The following is a 27,966-nucleotide window of genomic DNA, read 5'->3' as shown; positions in this document are numbered from 1 at the left end:
GCGTGTCAGTTATCACTTTCAAATGTGAAGATTTCGTTGGTTTTCGTTGTCTTGTTTGATGGCAAATTAAAACGTTTGAGGTAATGATCGAGGAAATCCAACAACCTGAGTTGTTTTCTGATATTTTACAGACGGGCAGTCTGATAACTGGGTCGTCTGTTTAAATGATATTCTCCTCCAAGCAGACCACATCAATAGAGATCATGACTGGCTGCTGTATTTAGCTTTCTGTGTCAAGGAGTCTGATGAATGAAATAAAGGTTTAGGTCAGGAAATGGCTTAACAAAGACAGGATATGTCGCCTGTGAGCATCAGATCAGGCCAAAAAAAACCCTGGAAAACACGCATGTTTGTGGCAAAATTTAGTTTAGTTTTGCGTTTTTACGACGCAGATTACTGGGAATTTGTCAACAGTACAAAAAAATCTTTAGCGTAAAGTTTACGTTATACTTCAACAACTCAGCTACATATAATCATGATTAAAAAACAAACAAAGCAATAAAAACAAATTTGGATGGCAAAAACTACACCGGACAGTATTAAACAAGATGGTCTTTTCTTTTCTTTTTCTGCCAGGGAGCCTTAATGGAAAATGTGTTTTGAGTCAATAATTCAGTGTCATGTCAGAATCTGAACTGTAATAAGTCACAGTGTGGTGCTGCAACACAGGCTGCTGAAACATCCGGATCTTTCTAGACACTGAAATGGTTCACAGATAACACACCGTTCTGTCTCAGAGCAAGTGAAGATGGTAAAATGTGTGAAGTCTATCCAAGCCATCGCATCCGAGGCTTTGGATCTGGTTAACTTACCTCACACACACACACACACACACACGCACGTTTAAACTCCAGTATCCTGGCTTGAAAAACTGTACACAGCATTTAGAAGAGAGAAATACTGACTGTGGCTGTGACATCCTCACATTAAATCTATAAATAAAATAAAAAAAGACAACTTAACATGCAAAAACTAAACTATTCAATCAGATCTGAAAACTAGGATACTATACAAGTCACTGACAGTGAAAGATAAAGAGGAAACTACAACTCTGAATACAACTAAACAGTCACTAGAATCTAAACTGATCCACAGCAGTGTTGATATATTTTGCACCCTTAGTTCATGCCTGACACGTACCTGAACTGTACAGCAGAAAACTGAGGCTGAAGCATGGGTATGCAACACAACTTTATTGAAACTCTTGAAGCAACATCAATTTACAAACAAGGAAACGGGAGCTCATTGAACATAAAATCCATTGTTTTTAGAACCAAAATGACAAAAAAAAAAAAAAGAACTGAGAAAGGGAATAAACTCCCAAGGATTGGACCAGCAGTGGCAGGTGCATTTTTTTTATACAAAAAATAACTTATGAAATCTTTCAAGTTTACAGGAATATTGTAACACATGGCTTGTGTAAATCAATGATGTGATTTACAGCTTAGCGTGTGTTTTCAACTTTAAATGTTTTAATATTTCCAAATATCAAAGCAGGCATTACTTTGATTTAAAGAGACAGGAAAAATACCACTGATGAAGAACAAATAAAAGAGTACATGAGTGAGCTGGGGCAAATGCATTCTTGAATTTTGAATTTTCAGTGTGGTGCAAGTTAGTCAGTCACAGTCATTATGAAAGGCCTTTTCAGGATCGTATTGCCTGAGCGCTGCCTCTTGACACTCCTCTGGGTCCCTGACCAGCTCCGCGCTTGTAGTTTTGTTGGTAACCCTCCTTGAGCAACAGAAAAAAAACACATTTTACAAACGACCATGACAGGACAGTAAAAATAACAAACATCAGTGTGAAGTCTGAATGCTTCCTACCCTCTGATAATTCCCATTTGAATAATCCCGAGGTGTGTTGAACTGAGTCGGTCCATAACCAGAGTTTGGAGTGTTGGCAAAAGGAGGACGATACCCATCATAGCCACCTGAAAATAGGAAGGAGACATTAAACTTAAAATGCTTCTCTTGAGATTTACAATAAAAAGAAGCTCCGACTCTTTGGTACCTTTCAAACATAAACATAACTAAATGCGATGGGAATATTTAGAATCAACAAAAACCCAGGAAACTATTCTGAATTGACTCAGAATGCGGTAAAATTATGCAAACAGCAGCATGAGGTCACTTCTTGTTCCTCTTTTTTAAGCACTGTAGTACATTTATCCCTTAATCATCTTCTTTTTTTTGAAAGGGAATAAAATGTTTCATACGTTTATGTTGCAGAGAGATTCTTATTTGAAATTACTTTATAACCACACTTTTGAAAAAAAAAAAAAAAAAAAAGTTCTATAATGCAGTGTTTCCCCAATCCTGGTCCAAATGATCAGTCAGGTGTGCTGGAGCAGGGAAACATCTAAAACATGCAGGGCCCCCCGGACCAGGATTAGGAAACACTGCTATAATGAATAATGAAATTGATGAGCCACTTCTTTCTGTAAAAGGTCCTATTATGTCTGACAAAAAGCCTACTTTAACAAATGAAGCCAGCAATGTGACATATTCCACAAATGAAAAGGCTTTGAGTGAAGATAATGATTAATTGGTGGCTGTAGATTGAGCTCACCTCTGAAACCATTCGATGAGCCTCTGTAGCCGTTGATCATGCCCCTGGCGTTGCGAGGTCCGCCACGAGACATGCCTCTGCTGTTGTAGAAGGACTGAGGCTGCCTGCCGAAGCCTGGGCCCTGCTGGGAGGGCTGCTGATGGCCTCCTGACTGGTCTTGGGAATGGAAGGCACCAACTACTAAAAAACACACAGGGTTGGGTGCCGCAACACAGATACAAGTCAATCAACCAGTCAAAGTAAACACACAGTGATCTAATAAAAATGAATTTAACTAGAACTTATAGGCAGACAATCAATTTAGAAAGGAGATAATGAAAAGATTACTGAAAATCTGCCCACCAGACTGCAGTTGTTCCGACTGCATCTCTGTCTGCTCCACAGGAAGCTGTGATTGGCTGCTGAAGGCTTGGTTGTAGCTATTCTGATATTGGCTGGCCTGGTTCAAAGCCTCTGTTTCACTTGCTGGCGGGACTGGGGCATTGAGGTTGAACACCTGAAGGGCGAACAAGGGCCACATTGTGGTGAAGCCAAAACCAGAGGAAAGGTCACAGGCTCATTAGGAATAAAGCCCGTTACTCACTATTTCCTGGATTAAGCTGCTTCACTACAAACAAACAACTGCAATATGATGAGAGGGCACTAAAGTATTCCACAAACATTTCCTACTGGAAGTCATTTATGCATTTGTTTTGACAACACTGGTGGCAATGCACCTTTTTCATCTGACAGATGAGATAATCCAGAAATTGAGTTAACTTTAACATTAAATGGTTTCGAAACAGGTACTATTTCATAACAAGGGTAATTCTGACTGAACAATAATGGCGTTAGTGTCATCAGAAGGGCCTTACTGTCTGCATCGACTGGAATGGTGCTGCGTTGACATTGATGCCACTGCTGTGAGGAGCTTTGGAAACAGGCTGGAAAACCTGCGTTTGAGAGGCAGGTGGGAGAGCTGTAGAGGGTGGAGGCTGCTCTGACGACAAGGACATGGAGGTCTGTTGAAGACAGGAAACACAATGGAAGCTGCATAAACATGTTTTGCAGTAAAGTAAATCAAAAGGGTCAAACATTTGTCATTTAAATTGAAGTGCAGCTTTCACAATTCCAATTCTTTACATTGTTCTTGTACGTGTATGTATTCTGCTAGTTGGACAATTTAGCAAATTGTAAAAATGTAATAAATACTTACACTAGGTATGTTTTTTAAAAGGCATCCAGCATGTTTACACTACTTAAATTTGACTACTTTTAGTCGACCAACTACAGGACTAGGGTTGGGACTCTCAGCGGTGCAGTGCATGTTGCAGATCTTTGTCGATCTGAAGTTAGAAAATCAGAAAAACTCTGATACCGACTTTGTTACTACACAATGTGGTGGACACACTGCAGTTGGTACTCAGAAGATGTTGGCGTTCAATATGTTGGAAGGCTTTGAAAAGGAATTTAGACATTCATCTTGGGAAATAACGTTTAAAGGAAAATATAACTGGAAGAATTCGCTTAAACGTCTCAAGATGTTTGGACCACTGAAACATTTACATTTAAGACATGAAAACTGAATTCTTTAAGTTACAAAGGGACTAACTCACTGAACAGCATGATTTACCTGGATGGGGTCGATGGATTCTGTCGAGGGTCGAGGATCTGGCGTGTGTGAGGTCTGGTACATGGGGGGTGGAGTTGGAGAGACGATTGGAACCTAAAAACAAAAGGGGAGTAAAAATTAACATCTTCTCATGTTTTAAAAATTCTTCAGTGTGACTACACAATCAGTGCTGTACATTCAAGTCTGACTACTCACTTGTGTGGGCTCAGGTTGGACAGGAACAGTGTTGGGTTGCGATAGCCGGGACTCTGGGTGAACTGAGGAGATTTGAGCACTGAGCCTTAGTGAACCAATAAAGCCATTTCATGCATCATTTCAACACAATAAATGACATAACAACTGTGTTTCTCTTGTCTAAAACGTACCTGGAGGGCACACCATCTGTGGTAAGTCCATGTTCTGAGCGGGTTTCATGGGCTGTGCTGAGACAATGGCTGGATCAATGGGCTGTCCGTCAAACTCCAACATAGAGTCCTGAGAGCAGAGAGCTGATGAGCACCACGCTGAATATCCACACTAAACGGCTGTTAGTGGCATAAGGTCCTCACCTGCATGAAGTTATACGTTCCCTGCATCTGTGCCATTAAGTCCTGCACCACCTGCTTCCTGACCATGGGGTCAGTAGTAGTAGGCGGCATAGGAGACGCTAAGGTGTGGGTCTCCAGGGCAACAGGAGAAGCCGCAGGCTGCACAGGCTGCTGCTGCTGCTGCTGCTGCTGCTGCTGCTGTTGCTGCATGGCACTGACTGCCTGAGTGTGGAAGACAGACAGAACAGGCAAGTAAGAACCAGGAGGAAGAATAACTGAAAACTGGTTTAGTGCCTTGTAGTTGGTTTATATTCGCAGCAACATTACAGCTGATAATTAAGGCTAAAACCCACCAGGAGCGTCTGCATTGCTTTCCGGCTGCGATACTCTAGTTAATGCTTTAAAACCCACCAGAAGTGCAGCAGAAGTGTTCCAGAAGTGGCTTGGCGCTCCGCTAAAGATACATGCCTGGTCTATTTTCAACACTGGCCACAGCCTGACCGTGTCAAGCAGCACGGAACAGATGAGGCGTGCAGGAAGTCAGACAAACAAATGGCCAAGAGAATCCAGTCAGTTTTCAAAATAAAAGCCCCCGTGCAAACTTTCAATCGCATATTCCAGCACCACATCTACATTATTTTATAATCAGTGGCACTGGGCCAGACATGAACCGTCAGAGGGGTTTTTAACACAATGGGCGATGAGAGGTTTGCCTTGGATGTAGAAAAAATACTTTCACTTTAGCTGCTGTCTGTAGGCTACAGCACAACACAGTAAATACACTTGCTTTGGACACGTTAGAAGCACAAAAATCACAGGAAAATGACCAAATCAACAAAATCTGAGCAAGCCAGACAAAATGCTCAGTGCCTGAAATGCTTCTGAAACGCTCCAGGTGGGTTTACAACCGAGTTGAGGATGGAGCAGCCGGAGCGTGACACAGGCGTGCACCGTGGGTTTTCAGGGTTAAAAATGTAATGTCGCCATTCCAGTATAGACACATCTTCGACGACTTGAACATGAATGTACTCTGCACAAAAACCTGGACTAGTCTGAGGATTTTTGCAGGATTCTGCCAATCTGAGTCCAAGTCAGTAACAAAACAATACTACCAAAGTGGATAGAACATCTGCCAAATATCCGTCTAGTCTGTGTCTTTACTGTCACAATCAAATGAAGGCAAAAGGCCAAAAAATCTTTCAAAAGAAACCCAGATAATCTGATACGACGCACCGACTAACCTGAGCATCACATAACCAGACATAGAACACCACGATACAGAAGAAAATGCAGATGTTGCGTCGAAACAGTAGCTACTTAGCAATACATCCCATATTTCTGCAACCACACAAGTTTTTTCTTCTTCTTTTTTTTAAAAAAAAACAGCTTGTTGTTACATGAACCATATGGCTATTATTTTGTGGCTGCATCTGCAGTCGCAAAAATTTAACACATACTCCAAATACTGGCCAAAGAATCACATTGAGCATGCAGTCAAGTTCCAAATAGTTTTAATTAAAATATCTATTACTAATTTGTAAATTCTGCTTTCTAATGCTGCATGAAGTCGTCCCACATTAAATCATTATGTCACAAACTGAACTTTTTCCATTGCTATAATATGCTTTGCTCTAATAATATAATATACATCTTTAACATGTGCTTGTTCGATTACTTCCACTGAAATATTTGCAACACCTATATGAATTTATGTCCCAGCCAGCTAAAACAAGATCTATTGAAATTCCCTCACACAATGGGGGTCATTCAAGGCCAGATTGCTTTAATGATGCAATAAAATAAGAATCAGAAAAACGAGGAAAATATTCAGCAACACAAACAAAAAGAAGTCAACTTCAGCCCCAGAAAAACAACATCCTGCAGCATACCTCTGTTTCCGTGGTCCACTCATCCCCCTGCTCCTTCTCACTGCTGCTATAAGTGCCGTCTGGAATGAACTGTCTGTTTACAAACTGGAGGAAAATAAGCAAACATCAGTGGCATGCTCAAAAACAATATAATCAGCCCCAAGATTTCACTGCAAAGGGGAAATTAATCTCACCTCTGTTGTTTCCACCGCAATGGGCTCTATGAATTCCTCAATTATTTCAGCTTCTGTAAAAAAAAAAAAAAAATTGGAGAATGCAGTCCTGATTGCTTGATTACATTAGCATTTTAGAAATACCAAGTTTTGTGCAGAATGACTTCAGAGAGTGGTCAGGACCTGGATCAGCAGTTTGCTCTTCTGCTTCTGACGATTCAGCTACTGCTGCCGCGGTCACTACTGCCGCCGCTGAGGCTGGCTCTTCCTCCTCTTCCTCCTCACACACTCCGTTTTGGTGAGATGGAACCCGGTCAAAGTATCCGCTCAGCAGAACCTGGTCCAAAGTCTCTTTCAGGGCCTTGTCTGGCAGAGGAATAACACAGTAGACAAGCATAGTAAGTTCTGGATTGTTAATCAGACAGAAGAAGCATTTTCAAAATTTGGGCTCTGGGAAAGTGCGATCATTTTTATCTTTTTTTTGCATCGTTTGCTGAGATTCTATAGACTCAACTATTGAGATAATCAGCAGATTCAATAATAATGACCATTATCGCTGTTTACGGCCCCACAAAATACAAAAGAAAAACAGAAATGGCAGACTTATCCTTCAACCAATATAACTCCAGGTTGGCAAATGAAAACATCCCATTCAGATGACACTGCTGACCAGATGCAGGTGACAGGGTATTGGGGTGAATGAGGCCATGTGACCATTTTAACAGGTTCAGCTAGCCAGACTGCGCACCCTATGGCATTTAAAGCCAAATACAGTAAAAGTGACACACAACATATTCAAAATATCTAGCTCAAAGCCCTTGAAAACATAGTTTCAAGTCTTCTTTCTGAATAACATCAAGGATTTGTAACTAAATAAGCAAATTCAATCAAGTCAAAAAAAGCAACATCATTAAGTGTTTAGCAAACAAATACTTGGCTCATCTTTTGGCCTGACAAAACATAGGCAAGGAACCTCACTAGTGCAGACATGGCTTCTAATTTACTAGAACACACCAGAAGAGCCCTTAAGCTAGCTCAGGCATTTCTACTTTTGGCTAAGGAAAGCAGTCCGCTGCTGCCTGAATAAATATCACCCTGAGTCACCAAGTGAGACCTCCTCACTGAGGTGAAAGGGTTGGCTGATGTCACTGCAGTGAACTGGGTCACCAGTATCCTAACGTGGCTCCAGAGATCTAACCAGTGGAACCACAGGCGACAGGGCCACTGGCACCCTGCCCCACTGCTGAGTCAGGATAAGCCCACAGCGCTCAGCCCCCAAGCAGAATGCAGCAGTCCTGAGGCCAGATTGCTGAGAATGCAGTACGCCAATATCCCCAAGCCCTGATTATTCACATCGGAGCACTACACAGATGCAGCATTAACAAAATACAACACATTTGCTACAGTAACATATCAATACTGGTTAATGGCCTGCAGTACCTTCTGACAAGAAGGTTTTGTGTAGAGCATTCCCCATCTTTATCTGCTGTGCCTTGAAACCATTCATAAGTAAGAGACAAATTAGTTATTGCCAACTTAAACACAACATAAAGCTTGCCGGTGACTGCTGTGTCACTAACCATCTGATAAAATGTCCTGCCAACAATTTTCACCACCAGCCGGGCATATAAATGAAGCCAGTTTGTCTTGAATAAAAAACTTCATTTTGCTATTATAGAGAAGTAATAAGACCAATTCATTGCATGACCATTGCAATTGACAAGTAGGTACCAGCGGACAAAATGGCTGCCAATTGTCAGCTGAATGACTAATCGATTCATCGGCTAATTGTTGCAGCTATACATGGCTACATGTGCAGAAAATAATTAGCCAAAAGCAATTGGCAACAAAAATATTGAGCTGTAATGCTTCCAACCATTTTTAGGCTCCAAGTTAAGCCTGACTTACATGTTGTTCCAACCACAGCCTTGTCCTTTCCTTCCAGCAGGTCCCAGAGGTGCACAGATGCTTCTTCATACTGGTCAGCCAACCTGCAAGTGTAGAAATAAGTTATACGAGCCCCCTTGTTTAAAAAGGTAGAAGTCAGCTGCATCTCAAATGCAGGTTGTCAGTGACTTAGACCAACCTGACGTTTTGGTCACGGTCGGGCCCAACTAACTTGTAGAACTCGTCAAAAGCTGTGAGGTCTGTGTCTGTCAGCAGCGGTGAGCCGCCAACCCCCTGCTTCAGGTCTTGCCGCACAGTGTCGTCTCCCAGCCGGTCCAGGAGGAACTGCAGCTCCAGAACCGTTTTCAGCCTCCTCTGCTCTGCTTCCTCCCGCTGCAGCTGCTCCCGCCGTGCAGACTTCTTTACCACCTTCTGGATCTAATGATAACATATACATGAGTCACATAATGTCAAGTTACTACAGGTCGGATTGGATACCACTCTGAAGGGTCATTTTTCAGAAAATCTGAGTCATTATTACATCTTGTCCCAGTACGATGAATGTCTTCTGCAACTCTCGGGCAAATTCCAAGTTATTCATGACTTCCTGGTATTTGGTGAGAGCCTCCTATAAAGATGAAGGAAAAAAAAAAGATTTTACACATTTCTACGTTTTAAAATCTTTTCAAGAATTACGGGATTATTTGTGCTTAAAGTGACGAAGGCGTCAGTGTACCAACCAGCTGGTCCTGATTGAGACGCTCCCCACTATTCTTCCTGACCTGATAGTCATCCAGTTTGCTCTGTAATAGAACACCCAAAATGCAGGAAACAGTTTTGAATTATGAAACATACTTGGTTGAACGTTTTTTTTATGTTTGTGCTTTAGTTTTTCAGCTATGGATTGCTTCTGAGTCGAATACCTGTCATGCCTCATACTTTACACAACAGGGATGTGGGTACACGTTATCAGAGAGGATCTAGACAAAATGGCTGTCAACAGTACTCACCTTTTTCTTCTCCATGTTGCGGGCCTTCTTGTCGATGACACACAGCACTTGCTTCAAGACTTCAGACTGTCCACCAAGGCCAAAATTGCCCATTGACCCTGGAGCGGATCCCACATCTGGGCTGGCAGACTGCACTGTCCCATTTGCATTCATCACTGAGGGCATCTATAAATCAAATCAATAAAAGTGTGAAACATCAAATTCTGGTTGTAATTAAGAGACACCTTCATTATGACTAACGTGATATAAAAACATAAACAAATGATTAACCGAAAATGGCTGTTAGCAACATGAGGTGAAGCCTGTCGAAATCATCTTTGGACTGATGACTATTGAGGATAATGTTAACAGATTAGGGCTGGAGCTGATAATTGAGTTGTTATTACTGATAATTACCAATTACTGTCAGACAGTCATACAAATTCACCCCTGAGATACTCTGGATTAGTATCATTAAGCATACAGTTTCTTTCTCATTCCATCACATTAATTCAGCCCCTGACTTTTGGCACCACAGCAACCCGTGGCCTCGTGTTTCCTTACATAAAAATTATTCCAATGAATTTCATGTGGTGAAGTATACAGATTTTAACTTTAGGGGAAAAGACAGCACTTGTATTGGATTGGGAATCGGCATTAGCAGATACCCTGAGCTGAGGTATTGATATTGATTTTGGGAGAGCTCAGGTTGGATTGGTGCATTCCCACAAAATAGAGAAAAATGTCCATCACAATTTCCCAAGACGACATATTTAATTTGCTGGTTTAACAGTCAAAAACTCATGGATATCAGTTTATGAACACAGAAACAACCAAACACTCACATTGGAGAAGCTGGAACCCTTAAGAAAGTAACAGTTTAAAATAAAAATTTGCATTTGTTTAAAATAATGACTTCAATGATCATAACTGTTTACATAAATTGCTACTGGTTGACTTACTGGTGGATTAATTATCCTGTTAAACCAGATCTACATGACGACTCGTCTGATTGCATGATACAGTAAATTAGATTTAGGTAAATACAGATGTAAGGAGTCCGAGTAATGGAGTACAATATAATTAACTATGTATTGCCATAAGTGGAAAAAAAAAACCGTTGTATGACTAACATTTGGATAAAGACAGGAGGTATAAGCTGTTAAGGTGGGATTTAACAGCACAAGGAAAACAATATGTAGCTACTACATGTGGCGCATTATTAATGTAGTCTAACTGTTATGTGTAAATGATATACAGCCATGAAGTTTAGCTTCATATCAAAATACCCTGAGCCCTAGCAAACATTTCATCATAGCGACTGGCTAACTTTAGTCCAAACTGTGTATCAACTGGAGGGAGGTCGTTTTTGAACCCTGTATTTCTCCTGATCTATATATTTTCAACTGTAACTTTGGCTCCCAGCTCTGTGGCCCAGAGATCCCCTGGCAGTGAGGTCAGGTCGCCGGTTTTGTCTGAGGTTTGGTAAAATGGCCCTGGCTGCCCTGCCGTTAGCACACACCATCGACTTAGCATCTCCGCGCACTGTTAGCTTGGTTGTCTGGTAGCTACAGCGACGCGTGCTAACCCAGCAGCCGGCCGGGAGCCTCGTCAGTTTGGCAGCGCGTCTCCTGGTTCACCCACCTTGATGGTATTTATCCACAGGGGAGCTTGCTAGCGAAGTGTACGAAACGGCCAAGTTGTTGTTATTATTGTTGTGTTGCTTTATTTTCTCTTTCACTCTAGTGTGGGATCCGCCCCGCCGGCCTCACCGACAACTGAGACGGTTCGAAAGACGGAGAAACTCTTTATAAAGGCGAAGGTCCGTTTTCAGCTGTCAAAGATATGCCTGAATAAATAAACTACACAAACAAAACTTAATAGAGCACACGTTTAATAATTGTAATATTTTCATAAATAATACAAATATACTAATTCAACTCTTTGACACTTGGTTAATTTTACCGCAGTTTAATATTATGACATTGGTATTTGTGATCAGGCAAAAGAATCTACAGCCTCTTGGCAGAAAATCTGCACAATCATTAGCTTTGATTAGGCTATCCTATCACTATCCCTATACCATATACAGCATTTCTTTCTGCAGCAGCTGTAAGCACAAGCATGTGCGAGTTCACAGCTGTCTCCCTTTATACCCATCAGTCATGACAATACATGACTGCACCATCATTTTGAAATTCAAGTTCAACAGGAAAATGTCCACTCAAAATATATGATGACTGTCACTGCATAGACCTTAAAAGATAAAGTTAGTTTGCAAAATATTAGGTTGCAAATTGTGAGACAAAAGCTAACTCCATATCCACAAACCAGGCACGCAGCTAAAACCAAAATTTGGATAAAAAATAAAAATAAAAAAATTCATCCATGAACTAATGAAACCAATGATAATAAATTTATCAATTAATTAATTGAGCAGGTTATTTAGATTTCTGTCTGATTTTAAAATAGGCTCCACAGAGCCATAGCACAAATGAAATATAAGTGAAAGTTGTTTGGGTCAATCATGTGATCTTAGTGCCTGTCTAGATTCGCCTTTGACAGAATTTTTAGAAAGCACCTTGTTTCCACTATTTAGAGTATTTGGGAGGGTTAAAACAGTTATCACATTTAGTTTACATCTGCCAAGAGATTGTCTATGTTATTGGTTTACTGGTTTTCCAGAAAAACAACAGGTTAACCACATGTTCATCAATGGTAGCTTTACTGAACACTCCTTGCTCTGTGCTGCTCTTTTGGTTTTTTGCTTCTTTTTTAGTCTGTATAGTCTGAATGATGAATTATTGTATTATTATTGTATATATATATATATATATATATATAGTATATATATATATATATATATATATATATATATATATATATATATATATAGTATATATATATATATATATATATATATATATATATATATATATATATATATATATATAGTATATAGTATATAGGTAGCTATCAGCACTTCATACTGACAGAACCGGTAATAAAATAGATGTTTATATGTTGAGTTGCACTCAAACATGTAGAGAATTGTCGAGTGATCATATAAATATGAGTAGGGTTTCTGTTGCGTTGTTTTTAACATTTATACATGTTAAATGAATATCATTCTTCCAGTTTTACCACCACAAATCGCTCTGCATCTCTGTCGTCCATTCCCATGTTTCCCATATTGAGAATTCATTAGACAATTATATATCATATAATAAGCTGTGCGAGCACTTAAATAAATGGAAAGTCTCAGATAAATGCCAGAACAAAACTGTTTCCAGAGATCATGCCTATGCTGCGGTCAGCTTCAGTTCAAAATAGTTTTTGTTCATTACATCAGCAGGTGGCAGTAAAGCTCAGCAGTAGGAACAATAAAATACTGGTGAAGTACAACTGTTGCTGGAGAGAATTTTGAGCATGTGTGTATCCTCTGACTCTGAAATTTGTAGACCTACTATCCAATTTTAAAACGCTGACTGACAAATTAACTATGTAGACAACAAGTATAACTTATATACACACACACACACACACACACACACACACACACACACACACACACACACACACACACACACACACACACACACCGTATAAGCATACACACACTGGACAAATGCCGAAAAAGTTTCCAACTCAAAACGTTTGAACATATCTTTGAATTTATCAAATTTTTCCTAATATCTTTGGGAATATGTTTTCCTGTTTTTAGAGCACAAACTGTACATACAGTGGCGAACTGACCAGAAGAATGTGAAACCAGCTTTCTTTTGTTTTGCCAAATACAGGAAGCAGTTAACATGGCCGCACAGCTTTTTGATTGCACTGTTCCACTGAAAGTGTTTTCTTTTAGGGATAATACTGATTATGGGAGGATCCCAAGAGCAACTGAAGCTCACTTTCAACGAATGACTCATTTCCGCAGCCTGCTGTATTTCAATCAAACAACAACATTGTCCACCAGCCATTTTCTAAAAGAATTCCAGGGTGGCTCCTCGTCTGACCTCTGACCTTTCCACAGTGACATTTTAAAAGTTACAATAAATCCCACAGTCCTCTCAGTCAAGCCTGTGTAACAGGGAGCGATAAAACATTTCCACCTTTATTGACCTGTAAAAATTTAGAAGGAGGGCTTTAAAAGCTCTTCGTCTCAGATTAGGCAGGAAGTGGTCAGTTCTGCTATTGCTGTTCCAGAGTTCGAGCTATCAAAGAGTCAACAATACATCCAGAGTCCCTGTATTTCAGGAAATGGGCCTGCAAGCCTGTATCCAGATAATCCATGATGTATGGATAACCATCTTTCTTCCACTACTAATTAGGAGATCTATTTAACAGGAAATCTCTAATGATTTGGCAAGATGGTGGGGCATTGGCTTATCCTGCAAAAGCCTTGTTATACTTTGCCAAAGGAACTTGCAGCTTGTAATGAATCAACATTATTCGCTGAAAGATGTTTTTATTGTTTGGTTCGTGCTGACACTCATTTTCCAGCTGCCCTCAAATTCCACCCTGCTTTCAACTCTGTAATGCTCTCAGTACCAGATGGGCAAAACAGGAAGCTGGACATGAGTGACACCACTTCCCAAAAGGTTGTCTACGTTCTTAACTGTTTGCTCCCCAAACTCCGTAGCCCGCACATATACAAATTGAATTCTAAAATTCAAACTGAGGCGTGCGCCACCTTTTTTGGTGACATTTAGGAAGCAGAGTTTTTATGATGCGCTGTAAGCTGTGTCACTCCTATCATGCTGAACCATCTGGAGCCGACCTGTCTATCGGGGAAGTCATGAGGGGGTTGCCATCACGCATTGGACAGGGTTGGAGGGTGGGGGGTGGGGGGTAGGTAGGAAGTGAATGCAGTGTGCACCAAATTCCCCCCCAGCTTCATTTCTGCATGCCAGTTGCACATCCTCTGAGCAACTCCACAGGAAGTAGTGGATGATTTGAGTGTCATTTAAGTTATGACTTTCTCTTCTCTTGATTTTCTTTTGCTTTGCATTTGTGCAGCATGATGTTTAGGAGGGTTTGACACATCATGGTACAGATGAGTAATTTTGATTAAGCTCTTCAAACCCCATTGATGGGGTTCAACATTAAATGTTTTATGGTGCAAATGACAATTCATGTAATCGTGCAAGCCACAGAACTGAATGTGCAGATAGCGATGAAGTGTGATACAGCTTAATTTAAGTGCTGGTGTACGCAGATACAGAGTGGTATTGAAAAAATATTTTATCTACTTTAAGAACATTGAGATTAAAAGTTCCTCACCGACTTCAGAAACATTTCTAAAGTCACAACATTTGTAAGTCAAAATTGACTAGAGGTCCTTAAAATGTTAATAATAAATGGAAATTGGACTGAGGATGATTGTGTGATATGGTGGGAAGCTCTTGACCAGCTTGTGAGATTGTTAAGGGAAGTTAAAGGGGGATGTAAAGGGTTCAACTGTTTGGCATTTTTACTGAATTAAGACTAAGAGAGCCACCTTAGCCCTTGCACTGTGCTGTTGTGTTGTACAGTGAAAGTAGGCAGAAATCTTGTTCCAAAAACGTTCTTCATTTGAAGGATGAGTTTTATCTCTTTCAAGCTGCTTTGCTTTCTGTGTAGCTGGCACAACTCAGCGCCATGCTCACCTTGCTCCTGGGCCTTCTCAGCTTGGTATCTATCCAGTGAACCCACACAGTCCAACAAATATCTAGCCCGGGGACGCATTCAGCCTGAATTTAGAGTTTGCCACCACTGAGGAGCTGACTGTGGCTGCAGAAGTTGAGGTGCTTTATCTCCCTGCCCAGTCCAACTGCTGCCTGTGTCCCTCCACCCTGCAGGCAGCCCTGAGGCACTGGCAGCAGATAAGAGGATGGACTCACAGCGCCTCTGGTTTGAAAAGGAAAGGCTGTAAGGAGACAAAGTATGTAGGAATATCATTGTGTTCATTTATCACAGAGACAACTTCTGAAAGTGTTTTGGGGAAACCCATAGCATCTTTTCTTTCCCACCACTTTTAGGAGTTAGTACATCAACAGTTTAAAGAAGACAAATAAAAGAGGGGGGAAAATAGAAGAATCATATATATATGTACAGTCTTCCAAACATATCATAGTGAAACTTAAACCACAATTAACCTTTGTAAACTGTGTATTCAGGCTTTAACAAAATTGGATGTATTGAACAATTATTCCAACTTTATGGGCAACAGTGTATAATTGCAAATGACTTGATCATTTTTGTTGTTGGCTTAATACAAAGTCTGAGCCACATTATCAGTGACTTATAAACATGTTCAACTGCAGACTCAAAGGCTCATTATGAACATTAAAAGTGACTTTTAATGGCCGGGGGTGGAAGAATAACTCAGACCCTTTACTTAAATAAACATACTACTATATTATGCTACAAGTAAAAGTCAAAATTCTACATGAGTAAAAGTACATAAGTATTAGCAGCTAAATGTACTTAAAGTATCAAAAGTAAAAGTACTCATAATGCATTAACAATCATATCTGAATGCTACAATTTAGAGGCCTCAAGCTCTAAAGATGATGGACATACGTCTAAAGTTACTATCACCACCAAAAACTACTATATTTCTAGGGGACCTCAGGGGGTTTTCTATTCCTATTAGTTTTGATGCAGTACATGTTACAACTGGATCATGCTTATTCATTTATTAATCATTAGTTCATGGTGACTAATGTTTGTCTAATCAACCATAACTGAAAGCTCTTATGTGGGTATGCAGGGCCCTGCACACCATATTTTATAAAATAATCTCACAAATTATGGTAAATAATAACTATAACGTTAAAATCCATAGGCTAGTGAGCGGTGAGGTCAAAAGTACAATATCTTGCTTCCCCTCTGAGTAGTTATGCAAAGTACAGGTATCTCAAAATCAAATGCTTTATACCAAGTTCCGTATAGAGAGTGGTAAGATACTACCTTATATTAAGTTAAATTATGATTCAACACATTTTATAGACTCCATCACAACTAATACAAAGAAACACTTTCTAATTGGGCCCACCGAGGAAACACACACTGCCTGTAGGCTGCTAATTATATCATGCACCTCTTTATCTTTGTCCTGTCGGCACTTTGGTGAAGCAAAGCATATAATGAACTCATTAGTCTCAGTCACGACCCAGCAGGCTGCGCAGTGTTTAGCTGTCGCTTTAAGACCGATTTCCCCCCATTGTCAAACAGTCGTGAGCAGGAAGAGGGAAACGAAAGCAGAGACCGAGGGGGCCCGACGTATTTAAACACGATGCTGCCGCACAATAACGGTGACCGCGGTTTGGCACGGAGGAGCGCGTCTGCAGCCCGCTCAGTTAAAAAAGACGCACGGACCCAAGAGATCCGCGCAAGTGAGCGTTTGGTAGGATTGATGGTGTTTTAATTTAAATAACAGCCCGTCCTCAAAGTCGCCGCAGGATGATTAAATATAGTCTACTTGAGAGGCATGGAAGTGTCACGGCGGGTTATTGCCTCAGGAAATGATGATAGTGTCCTCCATCATCGCTTAGCTGTTTAGAGCGAAATTGTCTCGTCTTGCGGCCATTTCCACGGGACTCATCTGCCTGCTCATCCAACACAAAAACAGCCTAAATCGGGCTGTAACAGGCGTCTTGGAGGCGGTGGGAGCAGGTGCAGCTTCACAGGTAGCCGCCGAGCTGGTTGTGGACTGAAACCTGATCTGGATCAGGCTGGACATCATAATCTAGACATGGCATCTACTATAGAGAGGAAGACCCTGGAAGCCAATGAGTAAGTATCTTAGGCAGAAACTGGCAATAATAAAAATTCTGATATTAAAAAGACCTTCAAGGGCACATCATTATTGTGACAGCCAAACTACCTCACGTGTGAGAACTGCAGATGACTGATAGCATGAGATCTCTTGCTGTCAGGCCAGGAAAATGATCAGGTTCATGTCCAAGAGCAGATATGTTTGTGTGTGTAGAAAGCAATAAAAATGGCTACTGGCAAGAAAAAGTTCAGCATTTTTGTTATCATCTTAAAGGTGACATGTTTAACTTTGTGGGCTGATTGTTTCATATTTTATTTTGTTTTAGGCATGTAGCTAGGCCTAATGTACTACATGTAGTAGGACTTTCTCCCTCAAATGCAGCAGCCTGTCAGTGGGTCAGGAATTACAAATTCAAGCTTTGCATCCAAACATTATTTAAATGTACAGAACTTCATTTGAAATCCCACTGGAGATCCCATCGTCTCCAAAAAATTTCTCAGGTTGAGTTGGTGGGAAATGCGTATTAGATGATGCACAAAACATACCAACTATTTACATTTTATGAGTGTTGTAGCCATAAAAATGGATGAAGGGGTCTCGGGTTTAAGTATTTCACTAACCAGCATATAGACTGTAATACCATCAGTGTGGAAAGGGTTTACTTTAACAACTTAACTTTAAAGCTTCCTAAGGGGAAAGAAATTGGGTTAATGAAGTACCATTTGTTCTGTGTTTATACAGTGTTATATTTAACAATATTGGATGGCTCCCACAAGTGGATTGCTTCAAAATGCACTTGTACAAGACAAGATGGGCAAATTACAGTCAGCAGACGAATGAATGGAGGTGCAAGATCAGTTAGGAGATTTGGGCTATATGCTCTATTATATGTCAAAATATGAACAATTCAAACATACTATATTGTAGATGAATGGGTAAATAAATTATTATTAAAATTATTTTAGAGCAGAAACAATTTGTTGTAATAAATCAGAAATTATAATAGAAGTCATTGCAGAAAATGAATCTCCTAATGTTGTATATTATATATGATAATTCATTAATCGTTTAAGTAAACATAAATGTCAAAAAGTCCCTAGTTTCTGCTTCTTGGAGAGGATTTGTTGCTTTTCTTTTATATGATCGTGAACTGAAAACCTTTGGAGTTGGGAGTGTTGATCAGACAAAATAAGCAATATAAAGACTTCACTCTGGACTTCAGTAAATTGTACCAATCAAATGATTAAAACAACAATTTACAGCAGCCCTAGAATACTTGATATTCTAACCAGTTTTCTTTCCTCTCTAGGGAGCCGGTGGATGAGGTCCTCCAGATGCCACCATCTCTGCTGACATGTGGTGGGTGTCAGCAGAGCATCGGTGACAGATTCTTCCTAAAGGCCATCGAGCAGTACTGGCATGAGGACTGCCTGAGCTGCGACCTGTGCGGCTGTCGACTCGGCGAGGTGGGCCGACGGCTCTACTACAAGCTGGGAAGAAAACTATGTCGGAGAGACTACCTCAGGTTGGTCTGATGGTGTAATATCATCACACATCATGACAAAGTGTCATAAGAGAGAAATAAGTCTGGTGATATTCTGTCTTATCGTCATCTTATCCAATGAAAAGACCTGCTCCTTCATTATGATGAACATGGGCACTAATTTATTTTGAGTCAGTCTCTAATACACTATGCAGAGGTAGATGAGTAGTGGAGATTCAGGGGTTACTAACCAGCCTAAATAAGAGACTGCTGCAGGGAGCCTAAAAATGACATTTTTACAGATTTTCTTGGAGTTTTGGTAGCTTGTAGGAATATGCACGATTACATTAGAATATCAACAAAGGCATTATGGATTATAGCCCAATTGTGTGACTCTGTGTCAAAATGTTTGACATTTTTTATTCTAATATTGTGTCTGCTATATTTAGTCCTAAATAAAGTTGTGTTGACATAGTTAACAGTTAAAACAATCTGGAACACAGAAATCCTGAGGCCATTTGTTATTATTCCAGCATGGTACATTCACAATGTACAGTACCGCCCCGTCCATATGGTGGCACCCTGTGGTAGGCGATTAATACAATCCAGCAATGGCCAGGGTAAAAGATTCACTGTAGTTAAATGGAGACTTCAAGTTTCATGTTGATAAGAATGGATGAATGTTTTCCTCCTTTCTCTCAGTCTTATATTGACATCTTCTCATTCGCCCAGGCTTTTCGGTCAGGACGGCCTCTGTGCTTCCTGTGAGAAGAGGATTCGAGCATTTGAGATGACGATGCGTGTGCGGGACAAGGTTTACCATCTGGAGTGCTTCAAGTGTGCTGCCTGCCAGAAGCACTTCTGTGTGGGTGACCGCTACCTGCTCATCAACTCAGACATTGTGTGCGAGCAGGACATCTTTGAGTGGACCAAACTCAACAATAACAACATGGTTTAGCAGAATCTCTTGTTCAGCACTAAGGAGCGATACCCTGCCTTTTCCCACTGACTTTAAAGGGAATGAATCATCGATAAACAGACTTTTTGCAGCCCGTGCAGGCTTAGTCATTCATCTGACATTAATATGGAATCATTGTAACATAAAGGGGGAGGTTAATCTCCATTGCTTCCTGCTGGAGACTAATGAAGACTGAACCAGCAATAACAGAACAGCTTTTCATTTAAGGCTTCATAAAGGCAAAAAATCAGTAAAACACTGAAAATCAATGAACATGCAATAATATGTGTTTCTTATACAAACTGGAATTTTAAAATTTTAGCAATGAACAAAAACTAAATCTTTGTTAAGCTTCTTGTAGTCAAACACTGTTGCATTACCTCAGTTTGGTCTGAAATGCTCTGTAAGAATCTCAGTAACATTTTATTTTATGGGTCAGTAATTTCCTGAGAATTTCCTGGGAAGAACAATGTAATTTGGTACCAATTATAGGGAAACGAGGCACTTTGTTAAAAGAACTGCTCCATTTGAAACCCAAGTAAATGCTCCTTCCTTATTGGAAGCATTAGTCTCCATACATGTTGAATTGTATGCTTGCCTGTGGACACATTTCACATGTGCATGTTCAGCTTACTTGCTGCACTGACTGAGACTTTGATACGTCTCTATTATTTTAAGGTGATTTGTATAAAATTATGTAGTTTTCTCCCAAAAACTTCCTTTAGGAAATTAGTAAGAATTTTTCAAATACAGACCTGTAAAATAAAGTTTTACCAGATTTTCATATTATAAATGGAATGCAATAGTCCATTTTGAAAAGTCCTGATCAGAATGATTGTACTGTATTGCCAGGTTGAACTGGTGGCGCCCTCTAGTGATCAAGGGAACCCATGCAATACTAATTTTACAGACTTTTGGGATGTTTCCAGTGTCTCTTTTGTAATCATTACAACTCACTCTGGACATGCACTCAAGACTTTTTGAATATTTACTTGTCAATTTATTAAATAAATTACAGTTTAGAGAAACACTAAAATTGTAAGTGTTGTCTTGGGAGTTACAAAGAAACCTGAAATCCAAGCATTCAAGGGAATCATGTAGACAGCCACCAACACACAGGCTGTGTTCCAAACCCATACTTTGTACTATATTGAAGCAGGTTTTAAATACTCAGTGTGAATACTAAAACCCTGGTTTTTGAATATGTTGTCGAGGTACAGAAATCAGCATCTCACATCTGGAAAAAACTGAAACCTCGTTGTTGCTGGTGGTGAAACAGCTCAAGGAGACAAACAAACAAACAAAAAAATATAATTTTGAATTTTTGGAAATTATCTATGTCCCTTTTTTTTTTAAGTTAAATTGGCCGTTTTATTGAAACGATGCAGTTTGATTGCTTGTGCACAGTGTACATATTATATCCTGACAGTATAAGGTACGCTAATATATACGCCATACAACTAGTAATTGGGACACAGTCATGGCCTTTAAGAGAAAAAATATTCTGGGTGTATGTTTAACAAAATAACAAGGTCCGTCCTCAATTAGTACTAGTTTTTCCAATTTGAGCAGATGTAATGCTCTGCTCTGTGTACCTGTTTTAGCCACAAGAGGTCACTAAAAGATTTATAAATTCTAACCATCCAATGAACAATGTCTCAGTTAGGTACCAGGTTTTTTTTTTGCAGAAAAAAGATGTTATACAGCTAATCATCACAAATCTACGATGGGATGCAGCTTTTTCTCACAATAAACTCTTCTGACAGAGAATGAAGCCCAGAGAGAGAAACAGAAGACATTGGTGTTAATGAAGTCATGATGTTGCCGTAACATTCACTGTCTTGTTTTTCTCCTTGCTGTCTGTCTTCAAAGCTGGTGCCCTTCAGAACGCTCCCTTCCTCACGTCTGCCAGCTGTCAACTCACTCTGAACTGGCCACAAGGCGTGCTCCTACAGTGCCATCCCACACCCTCCTGCCATCCCCAGTAATCTTTACTGGGATAACATTAATAATTGAACCCATGAACTGCTCTTGTGTGTGAGGTCGGGAACAAAGGCGCCTGACCACAGAGAGGGAGGCAGCCTTAACTGAGATTAAAAAGTGGGTGATCAGGAAACAATTTGCAACAAAGGCAAAGGAGAGAGAAAAAGAGGAGAGGAAGGTAAAGGGAGAGGGGAGAGCACAGGAGCTCCAAGATAATGTCTTTAGCTCGGCCTGACAGCAGTTAATTCATAGAAGTGGGAGGAATGAAGGAACAGACAGAGTTAAAAACCCACCCAGGCTGAGATGACGCTTTTGCTGAAAGAGATACTCATGGGGAAACTAACGAGTTTTCCCACAACAGAGATGGGAATATACTGTATAGGCACACAAAGTACCGTACTAGGCCTTTGCTCATTTGGAGGTCTGCAGAGTGAAGAATCGTCAGTGTGGCATTAAGCAATGCTTGAGGAATGGCTGCATAAAAAAAAAAAAATCTACTACACGGTGGTCTCAACAACAAATCAGCTCCATATTGAACACCAGGCTTAAGATATGTGTGGATAAATAACATGTTAACATAAATGAACGGAGTATTGGCAGCAGCCCAGTAGTTTACAACATCTACTGTACAGTGCTGGTGACACTGAACTGTTGACCTTTGTGTTTTGTTGACATTGGCTTTACTTTTTTATTGTTTGGGGTCTCATAACCCTCAAACCTGTGCATGAAAATAATGATAATAATTACAAAACATGTTTTTTTCTTCTTCAGATGTTCTTTTCTTTTGACTGAGAAAAATGCAGATGTGGTAACCCCTCTCTTTGCCAAACCAGACTCACACGTCAAAACCTCAATAACAGATATCTAAACAGACTTGAGTTTAGCCCTTTTAGCCACGCAAGCAGCATGGTTCTATGGACGGCAATGCCGGTCTGTTGGCCCTTTGATCCGTCAATCCACCACTTTGGTCCAGACTGAAATGTCTAAACAATGATTGAATGGATGAAGATATGTTGAGGATGAGAGAGTGAATCCTACAGACTTTGGTGATCCCTAATGTTCCTCCAGCACCACCAGCAAGTTGGCTTTGACTGACACATGGATTGTCCTAATGACCCTCATGGTTCCCCTGACTTTTCTTGAAGCATCACCAGCAGGTCAAAGTTTTCTAATACACTGTGAAATATCTTCACATCTACTCAAAGTATTTGCAGAACATTTTGTACAAAGACTCATGATACTCAGAGGATGAATCTTAATGACTTTAGTGAATTTTCTCTAGAACCACCATGGTGGTTACAACTACTGAATGAATTGTCATGAATTTTGGTACAGACATTTATGTCACTGTGGATTGTAATAACTTTTGTGTTCCCTTAAATTTTCATCTAGCACCATCACCAACATAAACTTTCAATTTGTATAATACTTTGGCTAACTTTAATTACTTGCTAAACTACATACATTTCCCATCAGCCTCTGCTGTAGCTTGTGGTTACAGCTAGGTAGGAAATGTTAGCATGATAGCATGTTAAATTGAGATGTATTAGCATTTGGTTCCAAGCACATTTGTGCCTTAGCATGGCCTCACAGAGCTGCTAGCCTGCCTCATGCCTCTTGTTTACAGCTGTGGTCTCTTGGACAAACAGAAGTAGTATGAAGTACAAAGCCAAGTCTGTTTTGTAAGCTGTTAAGGAGAGTCCAGAGTCTCCAGGACCCCAAACAAAAGTTTAGAGTTAAAGGAGGGTGTACTGTTTATCTGCTGATCCCTTTCTACAGAGAGTTCACCCAGTTTAATGAGACTGGAGCTGAAGGAGGCCAGGTCTCATCTCACAACATTCACACACCGGCCTACAGAGAACCTAAGCACTGGCCAAGCTCCATCGGGCCGCTCTCCTCCGTTGCCCTGCAGGCTGAGCTTTGCCAGAGCACTGCCCTGACTTGCACAGCAGCCTCAGCAGGACTCAATAAAGCCCTGTGCCTCTTGTGTCATCCCTACCAGCTGTACACAAGGCCGGGAGTGTAGTGCTGTGTTTGTGTGCCGAGGCAGGCCTGTTTCATCTCCAGTGCCCATGTCACAGCAGTCCCGTATGGGTAAACCTAAAAACATCCAGCTGTGTGCATGGAAACCAAGGAGACTTTCTGGGGATGAAACCGCAACGGCTTGCAGCTTGTTTTTATCAAACAGCTCACCCCACTGAAACAACCGCCACATATCAACCTCACTCTGGTGCAGTGTGCTGTGTGAACAGCAGATGGCGGTTCTGGTCCAGGTAGATGTTCTTAGGGTAACTCACAAAGAGGGCTATATGTGTGTGTGTGTGTGTGTGTGTGTATGTGTGCATGTGTGAAATAACTGACAGGCAGATTAAGGGAAAGATGGTTTTTCGTATGAATGCCAGTTCGAGAAAAGATTAATTACAACAGAATTTAAAGTGACGAGCTATATTCAAAGCGCTACAGACATGACAGCGAGAGTTCAACGACACCTACAAAGGAAGATGTGGTGGGACAATTATCTGCAGCACTACAGTGATTAATCACAGTGCGGCCTGTCAGTGTCAAACCCATCTGACAAAATGAGTCAAGTGCTATTGATCATGCCCGCCTTGGGTTTCACTTGCACTCACACTTTATCAGATGGAGCTAATTGGGAACATATTCAGCCTGTGGTCCTGAGAGATGTGTCTGTCAGGAGTCACATTCCTGCTCCGATTCCCTGATAGCCCATAGCGCCTGCAGTCTGGATGGAGGACAGGCTGTGGGAGTAGAGTTTGGGGGGTGGGGGTTGAAGGGTACAGCAGCACATTCAGGGGCGGATAGGTGAGTAATAAGCGTGCATCCTTTAACTCTCGCCGGGCATGTCCTCTGACTGGATTAAATATGTGCTGAGGATTTATTAGGTAGAAGACCTCTGGGGCCCCAGAATAACTCCAATACTGAGCTGCCTCCACCTTGACTTTACTCTCTCCATATAGTTTCTCTTGTCCTACCTCACACAATCTCTCTCACTTATTTTTATCTACATTACCATCCGTTTTTTTAACTCCCACTATGTTTTTTTGTGTTTTAGTCTTTCAAGCTTTCCTCCCTTTTACTGTCCTCTTAGCAAGCCATGTGGATAGATGTGCGATGTGATGGATCCTGTGATTATTATGATGCAGCCTGGAAGCCTGTAGGGTTATATGTCACAGAGGTGCTGATGGACTGGAGCACAGTGGTGGAAAAGTATGGAAGTACAATCAGAAAAATGTACTGAAAGTATCAAAAATAAAAGTACTCGAAAGAGATGTAAGGTAGCATATTACAAGTGCTACAGGTAGCAGACTGAAAACAGGGGAGAACAGTTATCCTGTCACTGTCCAAAGGTACAAAAAACTGTACCTACCAACACCTCTAATGCTCAGAAATTCACGTATAAACACTTCTTGTTTGATATGTACAAATAAATGTATAAAATGATAATTCACCATTTTCCAGGGGCTTTTGTGATACCAATAACTTCCTGGAGTCTCCGCTGGTTTCCTTGCAACCTGATCACAGCCCAAAAATAGTCCCTGGTAGGTCCTGGCAGGCAGATTTTGCCCCTGCTGGACAGATCCAGGCTACCTGGTCCCTCATTTACAGTCTTTGGGCTAAGATAAGTTAACAGGCTCAAATTTATTGTACAAACATGAGAGTGCTATCTAGCTTCTCATTTAACTCTGGAAGAAAATTAATAAGTAGATTTTGGGTTATCCCTTTACGTATGATACATTAGTACTGTAAATGTACTTTGTTATATTCTATCACTTTTGAAGCAGTTTGTCTGAACACACACTGATACACTTTTGCATTTATCATGGTTGGAATTCTTAAGATCAGCAAATATATGTGATGCAAGTGTAGTAAATCTGTTTTGATCTATTGTATGTTTTTTACATATGTTTCTTTGGCCATAAGTCACCCACCACCACCCCCCAAAATCATCCCCATATGTCGAGCGGTGTTCCTGGCTTCTGATGAACCAACTACACATTGCACTAGAGGCTCTAGCCCAAGATCTGCATCAAACATGCTGGGGAGAAAGTGTTGCCCTTATGGGATGGGTGGGGCGTTAGGTGAACTGTTTGTTCTCTGACTGACACAGGCAAGCGGCAATATTACAGAATAATAAATAAAGCTGCATGTCAAGACCACATAATATTGATTAGAAACTACAATCACGGGTATTATGTGCTTTATAACTCCAAAACCACAGGCTTGTTGTGCTTTCATGGATGAACAGCCAAGAAAATGAACCAACATGACACATGAAAACATTCCTGAGGGTTCAGTATGACCATGAGTGAGTGGATATGGTGTTACAGGTCAAAGGTAAAGCTTTGTCTGTGCTGTAAGCAGAGAGCAGCTCGTTATAGAGAACAAACCTGTCCAATAAAGTGGAAAAATGGTTTTCATAACTAATGTTTATGATTTATTCCCTTCTATATGTGAATTCTTAGACTGTTTCAGTTATTAACAATATAGTGATTGATCCCTGTGGTTTCTTTTCATTAAACTATCTCCATTTTCTCACACCATCATGTATATGATATTTTATCTGGACACATTATTCCAGGGACAGTAGGTGACCTCTCGCACCACACATCATGGGGACTTCACACGTCTAAACCTGACTCCCACCTCCTTCTCATCAGACATCAGTGAAAAGCCAGACCGTTACCAGGAAGCAGACCGTGGCAATGCACCTCTCTTTCAAGCAATCAGCGATAATTGGAAACTCCAATTAAGGTGGTGGAAAAAGGTGGCTACTGCTTTTAAAAAATCAATGCAGATGTGCAGGTAAGTGACCATGCGGCAAACCTTGGCTACACAGCGCCAGGCTCAGTGCAATTTCCGTCTCTAATTGGACTTCCCACGCAATGCCTGCTTCCAATCATCGCAGAAAGCCAGCACAGGCAGGCACACTGGCAGGATGGTGGACCACAGTTGGACAGATCATGAAGAACTTCAGGACAGAAAACTGACTGGGCAGCGATTTAAACAGTCACAGGCTTTAATACAGCTTCTATCACTGGTGGAAGAAGTAAAAATACTCCACTACAAGCAAAAATGTGTGTGTTTAAGCATCACTTTTATGTTGTAGCTGGTTGAGCTACTTTGTATCCAAGGCAGTTTCATCTATAATAATGTGTTATCTTATGAGCTGATTTACAACTGCAAGAATTAGCTGATTAATAAAAAAATCTGCAACAATTTTGATAATGGATGACAATTTGCCTCTTTCCTTGGTCTTACATTATAATAAAGTTTTATGATGTTGGTCAGAAGAATAATAAAGAAAACAATCTGCAGATTGTTTCAAGGACATGTTCATAATGCTTAGTGACTGAGTGCCTATTTTAAGATGATTTTTTCCCCAGACATGGCTGCTTAAGCTACCAGAGAAAAGAGAAAAGAACAAGTGAGAAGTGAAATGGACTATCATAGAAAGCAACTCAGCTTTCATGCTTTCATTATGAAAATAATCTTTAGTTGCAAGCCTTAAATGTAATGGAGTGGACATATCATACAGGAATATAAAGGAAAGTATTGAAGTTAAGTAAAAAACACAGAAAAAAGTACAGTACTTGGGTAAAGTTGATGATAGGTACTTCCCACCACTGGTTTTCCTCTATGAAAAGTTTGTCTTTGATTAAAAAAGGACACTTTCCCAAACTGTTGAGGAACCGCAGGGAGTTGCCACCCACCACAATATAGAATATTTGAACCTCATCGATTCTCTACACCTGCTGTTCTAAATCTTCCCTTAATGCTTAAATCCTGGCAATGCCATCCTTAGTTAAGAACTTCTCTCTTCCCTTGGATTTCCTCTCTTTCAGAGTTGCCTCACCTGGAACCAATCTGTAACACAATCAAAGTGTCCTAACATGAAAGCTCAGTTCCTTCCTTTGATAGTCCATTTCTCTCCTCACTTGTTCTTTTCTCTTTTCTCTGGTAGCTTAAGCAGCCATGTCTGGAAAAAATTCATCTTAAAATAGAGACTCAGTCACTAAGCATTATGCAAATGTCCTTGAAACAATTCACTGGTGCTCTGCTTTTTGCTTTTGCAGACAACAGAATGGGTCCTTTGTCTAAAAATAAGACTAAATGAAAACTAAGAGCTTCGCT

General features: G+C 40.5%; 2 protein-coding genes across 4 annotated transcripts; one reads left to right on the top strand and one right to left on the bottom strand.

Annotated features, from left to right (window-relative positions):
- Positions 1-1,178: 1,178 nt before the first annotated feature.
- Positions 1,179-11,395, bottom strand: caprin1b (cell cycle associated protein 1b). 3 transcript variants are annotated; one of them, XM_070831055.1, is made up of 18 exons: positions 11,272-11,395; positions 9,649-9,813; positions 9,379-9,441; positions 9,180-9,266; positions 8,838-9,076; positions 8,660-8,742; positions 6,935-7,117; positions 6,773-6,825; positions 6,600-6,683; positions 4,732-4,932; positions 4,549-4,657; positions 4,379-4,440; positions 4,184-4,276; positions 3,426-3,572; positions 2,914-3,067; positions 2,572-2,751; positions 1,827-1,933; positions 1,179-1,734 (listed from the first exon to the last, which is right to left on the bottom strand). In XM_070831055.1, exons 2-18 carry the CDS (start codon positions 9,811-9,813, stop codon positions 1,648-1,650), a joined length of 2,097 nt encoding a protein of 698 aa, XP_070687156.1. In that variant the 5' UTR covers positions 11,272-11,395; the 3' UTR covers positions 1,179-1,647. The 3 variants fall into 3 exon arrangements, with proteins under 3 accessions (XP_070687156.1, XP_070687157.1, XP_070687158.1); XM_070831056.1 differs by having other exon boundaries at positions 2,572-2,748; XM_070831057.1 differs by having other exon boundaries at positions 4,732-4,914.
- Positions 11,396-16,787: 5,392 nt separating this feature from the next.
- Positions 16,788-20,858, top strand: lmo2 (LIM domain only 2 (rhombotin-like 1)). Its single transcript, XM_070831473.1, has 3 exons — positions 16,788-17,406; positions 18,699-18,914; positions 19,605-20,858. Exons 1-3 carry the CDS (start codon positions 17,366-17,368, stop codon positions 19,828-19,830), a joined length of 483 nt encoding a protein of 160 aa, XP_070687574.1. The 5' UTR covers positions 16,788-17,365; the 3' UTR covers positions 19,831-20,858.
- Positions 20,859-27,966: the final 7,108 nt, after the last annotated feature.

This window comes from Pempheris klunzingeri, chromosome 5 (assembly GCF_042242105.1).
Source record: "Pempheris klunzingeri isolate RE-2024b chromosome 5, fPemKlu1.hap1, whole genome shotgun sequence".
Taxonomy (NCBI): domain Eukaryota; kingdom Metazoa; phylum Chordata; class Actinopteri; order Acropomatiformes; family Pempheridae; genus Pempheris; species Pempheris klunzingeri.
The sequence above is the reverse complement of the archived record's forward strand: the minus strand, read 5'-3'. Positions and strand labels throughout refer to the sequence as shown.

Excerpts from the sequence above, each read along its gene's own strand:
- caprin1b (XM_070831055.1), bottom strand. The coding sequence starts at position 9,813 with ATGCCCTCAGTGATGAATGCAAATGGGACAGTGCAGTCTGCCAGCCCA. Across the intron at positions 9,267-9,378 it reads GTCTCAATCAGGACCAGCTG|GAGGCTCTCACCAAATACCA; the intron begins GTTGGTACACTG and ends TCATCTTTATAG. Across the intron at positions 9,077-9,179 it reads TCATCGTACTGGGACAAGAT|ATCCAGAAGGTGGTAAAGAA; the intron begins GTAATAATGACT and ends TGTTATCATTAG.
- lmo2 (XM_070831473.1), top strand. The coding sequence starts at position 17,366 with ATGGCATCTACTATAGAGAGGAAGACCCTGGAAGCCAATGA. Across the intron at positions 17,407-18,698 it reads AAGACCCTGGAAGCCAATGA|GGAGCCGGTGGATGAGGTCC; the intron begins GTAAGTATCTTA and ends TTTCCTCTCTAG. Across the intron at positions 18,915-19,604 it reads TGTCGGAGAGACTACCTCAG|GCTTTTCGGTCAGGACGGCC; the intron begins GTTGGTCTGATG and ends TCATTCGCCCAG.